Genomic DNA, 11473 nt, shown 5'->3' on the forward strand with positions numbered 1-11473 from the left:
AACATTGACAAAATGTTTTTTCAAACCTAGTTATTTTATAATGTTTAATATTTAGTCAAAAACGAAGTGAAAAACGTTTAGAGGAAATGGCTGATATGTGCGCAAATAAATGCTACTTTGCCGCCACCTGCTGTCTTTTTTTATTTTTAAATAAGTGTTTTTCTATCAAATGTTAAATTTCCTACATTTTTAAACGTTCGGTTTTACAATGGGGACAATCTCAGAAGGATGAACAAATAATGTTTGTGGTCATCGCATTAAAAATAACATTTGAAGTGCTGGGGAAAAAATGTGTGTGCGTGTCTAATTACAGACAGGGCATTTTTAAATAGTCCCAATAGCTTCGTCTTTATTGCAATCAATAAAACTGGTTTATTGGCAAATTAGGTAAATGTAATAACTGCATTAAAATATAAATACAACATTAAAAAGTCAACCATAGATGGTTTTGTGTCGATGTACAACGACTACAGAATGAACAGCTAACGCCGGGTTCACACCGCAAGCGGCAGCAGAGCGGAAGCAGCGCGTGAGCGGGAACTGCAGCTGCAGAGACGCGCGAGTATTCACACTGGAAGCGTTTGTACAGCGTCACAGCAGCGTCTCGAAGCTGCATATAAAGTGAGCATTTCTTTACAAAGACAGCTATAAATTTGTTTTTATAATTGGTCATTGTTAAACTTGATAGTCTTGAAAGTTTGTTAACATGCAAGGTGTACAACACTCACATAAACATAAAGCCTAAATAAAAATAAATAAATAAAAGCCTCCTGTCATCCATTGCTGCACACGAATGAGGTAAGCTTTGTGTTTTACATCATCTGACGCATGAACATGTTTACAAGACTGCAAACTCGGCGAAAAAGACAGCAAACTCGGGTTTGATTTGGGTATGCAAGAGCCTATATGGCTGTCTGTGTAATAACTAAAATAATGTTTATATATCATATTTTCTGGCTAGTTTAGTTTTCTATAATAAACCATAGGCTATACTTTAACCCAAACTGAATAATTAAAAACACGTTTAAATGAGTAAATCTTCTATAAATATTTTTTAATATTAATTTTCTCTCCTGACATACTTAAATTCTTGTTAAAACACACTAGATATGCTTATTCTGTGCATTTTGAGCACTTTTTGTGTGAAATCACTTTTATTTTGTCCATCAAAGGTGTACTTTCACTTTAATTGAGCGTTAGCAGAGCAGCAAAAATAGACCCAGCGCCGAAACGATCGCGGCACTGCTGCTTCTGCTCTGCTCCTGCTCCGCGCTGCCGCGCTGCCGCGCAGCCTCTGCGTGCCGTGTGAACGCTCTCCTCTGTTAACATGGACGCCGAAAAAATACGCGCTGCTTCTGCTCTGCTGCCGCTTGCGGTGTGAACCCGGCCTATGGTGCGTTCACACCGGACGCGAATGAAGCGGTAAGCGCGAGTGATTTACATGTTAAGTCAATGCAAAGACGCGAATTGACATCCTGCGGCGCGATTCGCGCGAATGAAGCGGCGGGAATTGAGCGATTCGCGCGAATGACGCGGCACGAATTGAGCGATTCGCGCGAATGACGCGATTCGCGCGAATCGCGCAAGTTGAAAAATCTGAACTTTGGCGAATTTCCGCGCCGCGTTAACCAATCAGGAGCTTGCTCTAGTAGTGACGTGGTTACGAGTGGCGGCAGAAATCCGAAACAACAATGGACGACAAAATCATCGTGGCTGTCTGTGGATACCCGGAGCTGTATGATACATCTTCATACTACTACAGAAACAGGAATAAAAAGGATCTTGCTTGGAGAAAAGTGAGTGAGGAGGTCGGACAATCTGGTAAGTTGTCATAAACGCTCTTTACTCAATTTGAGCTATATATACATATTGAGACTAGAAGCTAGCTAAAGCCGGTAAATTGAGTTTATTCGCCGCATTTTACAAGTTACTGTCCCGCTGACAAGTTGATGTATTTATTCAGAGGAAGTGTGCAGAAAGAAGTGGAAGAATCTGAGGGACACGTATTTAAAGGAGAGGAGAAAGGAGACGGAGAAGAGGAGTGGGTCAGCAGCAGGGTCAGGGAAAAAGTGGAAGTACTCTGCGGTCCTGTCTTTCCTCGACCCCTTTGTCTCCCCACGGGAGACAAGCGGGAATATGGAGAGGGGAGATGAGGAGAATCAGGCCGCAGGGTACGACCACACCGAGGACCAGGGTGAGACAGAGGCAGCAGGGCACTCAGAGACAGGAGGTGTGTTGACAAGTGAAGCAACACAGCAGGGCATATTTGTTACTTTTATTTATTTATTTATTTTTATGATGAAAAAGCTCAATTAATTTCAGTCTGGCTGGTGTAATGTGCAATGTGTGTAATGTTGTATTAATATTTAATATTGTCATGACAGAGCCCACTGGTTCTTTTGATGGCAGTGAGCCTGGGTCCCCTCGGCCAGAATCTACTGCTGCTTCTGCTTCCCCTGCCGGCCCTTCAACATCTGCTGCTGTACCCACAGGTGTGTACATGCAATAATGACCATGTTCAACATGCTAATTAAATTTACAGTAAGCACTCATAGCCTCACACACTGACGGTTTGTGAATGAGTTTAATCCTTTTCTGCCTTCTCATCGTACAAAATGTGTTATCATTTGATACAGGGCAAAGAAGAAGAGCTCAGAGAAGGCCTCGGGAGCAGCCATCGTAGGTGGAGCGGGAGCTCCTAGAAGTACTCCGGAGCCGTCCTGTAGCTCCAGCGCCACCTCCACGCTCTGAGGATGAGCTCTTCCTCTTGAGTCTGGTCCCTTCCCTGCAGAGGATGCCGCCTCAGACTAAAGATTTTGTTAAATTTCAAATACACAAATTAATTTATGAAAACAGCACATTTGTGCTTAATTTGGAACAATTGGAGCCTACACAATAGTTTTAAAAATGAGGCAGCAATCTCTGCAGGGAATGAACCAGACTTTCTCTCCTTTCTCCTCTCCTTCACTATGGCCCTCACTCTTCCCTCTTCCAAGCAAGATCCTTTTTATTCCTGCATGTAAATAGTTGTTATTATTATATTATATATTGTAAATATAGTTTATATTTTTTATTTGATTTGATTTATTTTGTATAAATAAATGTTCTATACAATGACCAAAGAGGTTTGTGTGTTACTTTGTGCACAACAAATCATAATTTATATTTGTTACTTAAAAATATTATTTCTATGTTAAGACTACAATACTTATGGCAAAAATTTGTGCATTCATTCTAATTATATTGTGTTGCAAATACACTCACAATAGTATAGTTAAAAAAAAAAAAAAAAAAAAGTTATTTGTGATTGGACCAGTAATGTGGTATAGTGTAATGACAATGCAGCAACGAGACAGGGATTCATTTTGGAGGCTGGCTCCATTTATCATTTTAAACAAGAAAACTGTAACAATCTAAACTTGAACAAACAATGATTGAAAAATGATGAAAGATTTAAAAGTTAAGGATGGAAAAAGAGCAATATTTACAAGAGAGGTTGAAAATGTTATTTACAATATATAAAGGGTGTAAATCAAAAGAAAAGACAAAAGGGTGGGAATATTTACACTACCTAAACATGAACATAAAGAGCACAGGATTTAAAATCTATTACTCGGTCGGTTGCCATGGGACTGCTCCCTCTGCTGTAAAGTGAGCCATGAAGCTGTCCCTGACCCGGATGGCTTCTCTGGCAGAATTATTCGCTGCAACCCGACCGAGACTTTGCAGCTAGTCCTCTGCACCCTGCCCCGCCCCAATAACAGCAGGTGCCTCTGCAGATCTCATAAAGTTGTGGAGGACACACGTCGCCTTCACACACCTCTCCACAACCTCAGGATGAACCTCTATGAGGCGGCGATACATCCTCCACTGTGAGGACAGGATTCCGAAGGCGTTTTCCACCACCAGCCGGGCTCTGGAGAGACGGTAGTTAAAGACCCTTCTCTCTCGGGGAAGGGTGCGCCCAGGGAATGGCCTCATGAGGTTTTTCCTGAGGGGAAAGGCCTCATCTGCCACAAAGACATGGGGCTGGGGTCCTCTGTGGTCAGCTCCTGGGAGAGGACGGTCAGGTGGCAGTTGGAGGGTGCCACCACGGAGTGCCTGGCCAAAGGCTGAGTTGGCCAGAGTCCCACCATCACTCGACCGTCCATATGCCCTGACATCGATCACCCTGAAGCAATACCTTGCATCCACAACAGCAAGGAGAACTAAGGAAAATGTTCCCTTGTAGTTGTGGAACTGGGATCCGGTGTTGGGGGGTGCTTTTAGCAGGACGTGCTTGCCGTCCAGTGCTCCACAGCAGAGTGGGAAGTTCCACCTCTCCTCAAAACCCTCTGCAATGGACCTCCATTCGTCTGTGGAGGGCACAGCCATAAACTCTTCCACTAAGCAGTCCCAGATTGCAGTCACCACGTCTGGGACAATCTTGCAGACGGTGGAGACACCAACACGAAAGCTGCTGGCGATCGTCCTGAAGGAGTCTCCAGTGGCAAGATATCTGAATGAGATAGAAAATAAAAAAATAAAATAAACATTGTTATAAATGCAGATTGCAATTCTATATTAGCAAATATAAATTTATTATACTGGTGTTTGTGACATTTTCATTTCTTTTTAATTTTTTTTTTTTTTTTTTTTTACAGTTAAACAACAACAAGCTTAATAAAATGCCCTTAATACTTTACCTTTATTTAGCATTTGCTCTGATTTTATAATACTGGTGTTTGTGACATTTTCATTTCTTTTTAATTTTTTTTACAGTTAAACAACAACAGACTTGATAAAGTGCCCTTAATACTTTACCTTTATTTAGTATTTGCTCTGTTTGCTACATTGCAAAAACAGTCTATTAATCAATATTATAATATAGCAGTTCCCTGCACAATTCAAAACCCACATTGACTGTTGTAAACTAGCTAATTGCCATTTCATTAAAGTCTTGTATGATGTGTGTTCAGAAGAATGAGAAGACTATATGTCTGTGGAGTCATTAATTACTTGTAATCACACTGAATATTAAATGATTTACTCACCGGAGACAGATGGACAGGCGCTCTGCAGGTGGAATAGAGCGCCTGTAGTTGGTGTCCTGGAGGGAAATCCTCCCACCGACACGGGACAACAGGTCATCAAACTGGGACCGGCTCAGTCGGAAGTACCGCTGAAAGCGGCCGTCATCCAGGCGCAGCTCCTGGAGGAGTTGGTGAAACTCACCAAGCTGGGTGTGCCTCTTAAGTATCTGATGGACCCAGACACGGCGCCGAACGGATCTACGCCGTTTTTCAGCCTTCCAAAGCACATAAAGCGCAGCTACTCTCTCAACGAAATCCAAGTCAGCCATTTTGCAATGTGACTGGAGACGCGAATTTCACGCGCGAATGAAGCGAATTTCACGTGCGAATGAAGCGAATTTCACGCGCGAATGAAGCGAATTTTACTTAAATGTTCACGCGCCCAACTTCGCGCGAATAGCGCGATTTATTCGCGCAAGTCGCGTCTGGTGTGAACACAGCATAACAGTTCACCGGAAGTGCTCGAGCTGGCTTAACGACAAACAGGAAGTAACCCGTGCATATAGTCCATTCGAAGTGCAGATCCGTGCACACTTCTAACGGCTAATATTGCCCATAACACATTGCGCTGTGGACGATGATTCGATTAGAACTACAAATACGAATAAAAAGTGTTTAAAAACTACAAACATGACGGACGTGCGAGGTACGGCGGTTAAGACAGAGCCATAGAGAGAGAGAGAGTTGCGACAACTCCATAGACTCCAATGGAACGTTTTTTTACAGCAATGGCGGCTCGTGGAGCCTCTCAATAGTTCCCGGAAGTAGCAGCCGCGCCGTAGAGTTACAGCAGAACATACCGTTTGTGATGCACTTTTAAAAGGTAAACCGTTTAAATTATAAGATTTTATATTATCAGTACATCTGAATCAAATTATCTTGTGTATTAAAGCATGCTAGCGGATATTGCTCACTAAATAAATAGTTTCAGGGGATGTTATAGATTAGATAATAGATTAAAACAGCTTTATTCATCGTCGTGTAATTAGAGAAAAAAGCCTGTCAACGGAGTTAAATATAACTTTGGGGCTTGTGGTGGGCGAAAGTGGTAAAATGAGAATATCCTTATTCCTTATTAATTGTTCAACCCAGGTGAAAAAATACTATACTATAGTAAATTGTAGTATACTGTATTATAGTATTTACAACATGTTGTTAATGAATGCTACAGCATACTGCAATATAGTGAACTGATAAACTGTAATAAATACTGTAGTATACTTTAGTTTTTTACTACAGTATTGTGAGAAAGCCCTAACTCGCCCCCTAGTGGTATGTAATATACGCAGCTCATTCGGGGCGTGGACGTGCAGAATCGGCAGCTAAATCACGAATATGAATCAGGCTGGCTGGACTGTTTATTCCATTTTGTATATGTTTTCTCCTGTGCGTGAATGATTGCTGGTGAGTTTTCAACTGTATTCTAACTTTGTGATTGATATTGTCGTTCTGAATGTTGATATTAGCCCGTGGATTGAGCGCATTTGAAACTGCGTCACAAAGTGAAACCAGGGTGTTTTCATATCGGACTTTGATCTTGAAAATAAGTGTTTTTCCAGTGAAGTATGGATATTATGTTCACTTACTGGTTGCATATCGCCCAGTTTGTTCAGTGTTTTTTGAAAATGTTGAAATTGAAGACATTGCATAATTTCTTTGTAATATTGAGCATTCGCAACGATCATGCGATCTGTTTTTTCATTGTTTATTTAATTATTTATTAATATAATCAGCACGCAGTTAAACTATGTATGTTAATTAATATTACTTAATAACTGAATGTTTGTCAATTTTCTGATATATTTACAACTGTTTTCCTTATTTCCTTTCTGTTTATTATAGACCACATGTGTGAAGTAACATATACAAACCTCCTTGATTAAACGAGTTAAACTGGGATTCCCTCTCCTGTTTCTCTTACCGGAAACACACACCCCATCTTTGGTGCACTACACCTGAACCCCCTTGAGCGTCCCATACGCTCGAATATGGTCCTTCGAGCCGGATGCGTGTATCAAGATGGATCCTGAAACTCCCAGTGCAACTCCCAGCGCAAATGAGCCTGTTGTTCGACCTCGTCCTCCAAGAGAGAGACACCTTCCTGTCCATCTGGCCGATTATGATGTCCAGCTCCCACCTAACCTACATCCAGAGCCACCTCCTGCTGATTTGTCTTCGCAGAGACCATCCAGACCATCACGACATGCGTCTAGATCCGTTTCTTCTGGCACGGTTTCCAATACTTCATCCAGATCCCATCACAGTGCACAACGCAGATCTCCCAGACATGGACTCTCTGATCTTCAAGCCGCCATGTTGGAGGAAAGGCTAAAGACTCTAGACTTGGAAGAACTTCAACAGCAGATTGAAGAGGATTCCATTGTTGATAAAGAGTGTGAGAGACTTGATGCTCAGGCTAGAGAAGCGCAGTATAAACAGGAACAAGCCACTAAGGCTAGAGAGTTACTCGCTAAGCAGGTAGAGACTCGGCGGCGTCTCAAAAAGGTTCAAAATGAGCTTGAGGCTGCTAAATATGTTTGTGCACTTCTTAAACAGGAATCACAAGAAGTTAATGTTCCTGATTCACAGTCCAGCCATGCTGTTGATCCTCTGTTTGAGGTAAGCGCTCGACAGCACAGAGTTGCTGCTACCGATGATCTTAAATCATCCGACCATGTAATGCCTAGTCATTCTACCCCTTGCCATGTTAACTTTATACCTGTGACACCAGTAATGCCTTCCCCTGTATTACCTGCTGCACACATTACTGCTTCAGTAGCTGAAACCCCGTTCATTTCTGTCCCCTCAGCTGCAGAAGTAACCCAGCCCAGCATAGTTACAAGGTCATCAGCTTCGCTAGTTACTGCACAGCCCATATTAATGTCTAGGCCAGATTATGCTGCTCCTTCACTCTTTAACCCAGTTGCGGTGGCCAGACCGCACCATTACTCAGACACCTCTGTCACCTATAGTCAGATACCCTTTGTTAGTGTTCTACCTACAGCCCCACCTACGGTTCCTGTGACGTTAGGGGCTTCCATACATACTCAGTCCTACCAAACCACGAATCCTAGCCCTCTTTGGACAGCATTACCATATCCTGTTCCCCCACCTGACACCTCTCATAGTCAGGCAGCATTGTACCCCTCCCCAGCCCAACCACCTGGTCTGGAAATGCTAGCTGCCTCAGCTTATGGTGTCCCCAAGCCAGCTATCCCATACTTTGACACTGGCCGGGAAAGTGACTTTGCACTACTGAAGATGGCCTTAGATAATGTAATGAATAACCAGCCTCATTTGAGTGAACATTACAAATATCAGGTCCTTTTAAGTCACTTAAAACTTCCTAGCGCTCTCCAGTTGGCCAAAGCATACATGCATGACCCCAGGCCATACACAACCGCATTACAAGCACTCCAGGATAAATATGGCCAACCTCGTCAGCTGGTACAGTCCGAATTAGGTGTCATACTGAATGCACCAGCAGTCAAATTCGGTGATGCAGAAGCGTTTGACTCCTTTTCATTATCTATCCAAACACTAGTAGGGATGCTCAGAACGTTGGAGGGCCCAAATGGATACGAGCTGCGCTGTGGCTCTCATGTTGATCGCTTGTTAAGCAAGATGCCACCATCATATCGCGATGGGTTCGTCGAGTACTGTTTCAGCCGAGGTATTCTGCAAACCGGCAAAGATCGCACCTATACATTACCTGATCTGTCTGCATGGCTGCAGATGAAGTCACAGGCGAAGCGCATCTCCAATAAAGCAGCTACCCTGTATCAGGCTGACAATGCCAGATCTGTCAAGAAAGATCAGCAAAGGTCAGTACCTTCTCGCCCAAAAGAGAGATCCACATCCATCTTGTATTCATCTGAGGCTAGTTCAGTTTCGCAGGGACAGACGAAATCTAAGACCCCTTCTAAGTTTCAACCCTTCTGCCCATACTGTAACACCAAAGACCACTTCCTTAATGCCTGTCCCAAGTTCAAGATACTGACCACAGAGCAAATAGTACAATGGATATCCAAAGAGAAGCGCTGTTGGAAATGTGGGCGAATGCATACTCCAGACAGTTGTACTCTGAAAAGAACCTGTACAAATTGTAAAGAGTTACATCTGACCATATTGCATGATGCAGCCTTACAGATCCACAAGAGTGTGCTGTTGGTCAATGTTCCGACCCCTCAGGTCTATTTAGACCGGCCCAACCGATCTCAAAGAGTAATGTTGAAGATAATCAAGGTCTTACTGCACAATCAAGAGAAAGTCATGGAAACATATGCGGTGCTGGATGATGGTTCAGAGCGTAGTATTGTTCTGTCACAGGCTGTAGACCAGCTGAATCTCCATACTTCGCCTGAAACACTCACTCTACGCACCGTTCATCAGGATGTAGTTAATCTGCATGGAGCCACTGTTTCCCTTCATGTGTCACCCTTGCACAAACCAGGCTGGAAATACCTGATTCATCATGCTTTCACCGCAGATAACTTGAGACTTTCCGAACATTCTTACCCTGTATCTGCTCTTCAGCGCAAGTATGAGCATATTAGGTCCTTGCCATTGCCCTTGATAGACCGAGCCCAACCTCTGTTGCTCATCGGGTCTGATATGCCTCACCTGATTACTCCTGTTCAGCCAGTGTGCATGGGACCCGCCAAAGGACCGATTGCTGTCTGTACCAGACTTGGTTGGACCCTCCAAGGTCCTATTGGGCTCAGTCAAACCACTCTTTCCCCCACACAGTGTTTCCACATAACCACAACCACACAGAATACAGAGTTATTAAAGAACGTGGAACGCCTCTGGCAAATTAATACTCTGCCCTATGTTAATGAGAAGACAGCCACTCGTTCCAAACAAGACCAGTATGCCCTTGCTCTTCTCCAGACACATACAACAAGGGTAGAAGTCAGCGGAGTTATGCGTTATGCCACTCCCTTGCTTAGACGACCCAATGCTGAACTTCTTAAAGCCCCTAAAGAAGCAGTAATGGCGAACCTTCGAAGCACTGAGCGTAAACTTGTTAAAGACCCTAGGCGAGCTGAGTCTTACTGTTCTGAAATGAGGAAACTGCAAGAAGCTGGCTATGTGACAGAGATATCAACTCAAGAAGCCGAGCAGTCTCCTGAGTCATGGTACATCCCTCACCATATGGTGACGCATAACCACAAGGACAGAATAGTTTTCAACTGTTCCTTTTCATACCAAGGCCAAGCTCTAAATTACATCCTCCTGCCTGGGCCCGTTCTTGGTCCGTCTTTACTTGGTGTCTTGCTGAGGTTCCGCGAATACCCTGTCGCCATCAGCGGAGATGTGAAAGGCATGTTTCACCAGGTTCGCCTCTTGCCAACTGACAAGCCTATCATGCGCTTTCTGTGGAGAGACATGCAGAGGACAGAACAGCCTAAGATCTACGAATGGCAAGTCTTGCCATTTGGCACAACGTGCAGTCCATGTTGTGCCATATATGCACTCCAGGAAATCGCTCAGACCCACCCACAAGTAGACCCAGCTCTAGTCAGAACAGTCAAAAGTTCCTTTTATGTAGACAACTGTCTACATAGCCTTCAAACAGTTGCTGAAGCTAGAGCATTAGTAGACGACCTACGGCAACTTTTGCTCACAGGTGGATTCGAGCTCCGCCAATGGGCCAGCAACAGACCCGAGGTAATCCAGCATCTTCCCTCTGAAGCAAGATCACAGAATAGTGAACTCTGGCTATCACAAAAGAGTACTGACCTTCTGGAAGGTACACTTGGGCTACTATGGAACTGCCTCAGAGACTCATTCAGCTACAAACCCAGTCAATCCGAATGCCTTGAACCCACTCTGCGTAATGTCTACAGAGTTTTGGCATCACAATATGACCCCCTGGGTTATCTAATTCCATTTACTACCCGAGCCAAAGTGCTGGTCCAGGATTTGTGGAAGAACAATCTTGGGTGGGATGACCCAATCACATCTGAGAGTCTGTTAACCAGATGGCAAGACTGGCAACAAGAGCTTCAAAGTTTGAATCAGATCGCAATCCCAAGATGTTACACTCCATTTGAGGGGGATGGAGAAATCCTTAATCGGGATTTGCACATATTCTGCGATGCATCAGAGAGGGCTTATGGCTCAGTGGCCTACATGGCACAGAAAACAATGAAGGACGTGTGCATGTCTCATTTGTGTTAGCCCGTTCACGAGTGGCACCTCGTAAGCAAATGACAATCCCTCGGCTGGAGCTTAGTGCGGCACTTACCGGCGCGCAGGTGGCTAATATCCTTCAAGCTGAACTAACTGTTGACATTAATCATGTCATTCTCTGGTCAGACTCATCGACCGTCCTCCAGTGGCTTAAATCGGACTCATGCAGATACAAAGTCTTTGTCGGGACACGGGTGGCCGAA

General features: G+C 43.8%; 1 protein-coding gene across 1 annotated transcript; it reads right to left on the reverse strand.

Annotated features, from left to right (window-relative positions):
• Positions 1-3729: 3729 nt before the first annotated feature.
• On the reverse strand, positions 3730-5341 carry LOC137031889 (uncharacterized). The gene is made up of 2 exons (XM_067403285.1): positions 5034-5341; positions 3730-4498 (listed from the first exon to the last, which is right to left on the reverse strand). The coding sequence occupies exons 1-2, from the start codon at positions 5339-5341 to the stop codon at positions 3730-3732; spliced, it is 1077 nt and encodes a 358-aa protein (XP_067259386.1).
• Between the last annotated feature and the right edge of the window lie 6132 nt (positions 5342-11473).

The sequence above is a fragment of the Chanodichthys erythropterus genome, chromosome 1 (genome assembly GCF_024489055.1).
Source record: "Chanodichthys erythropterus isolate Z2021 chromosome 1, ASM2448905v1, whole genome shotgun sequence".
Lineage (NCBI taxonomy): Eukaryota > Metazoa > Chordata > Actinopteri > Cypriniformes > Xenocyprididae > Chanodichthys > Chanodichthys erythropterus.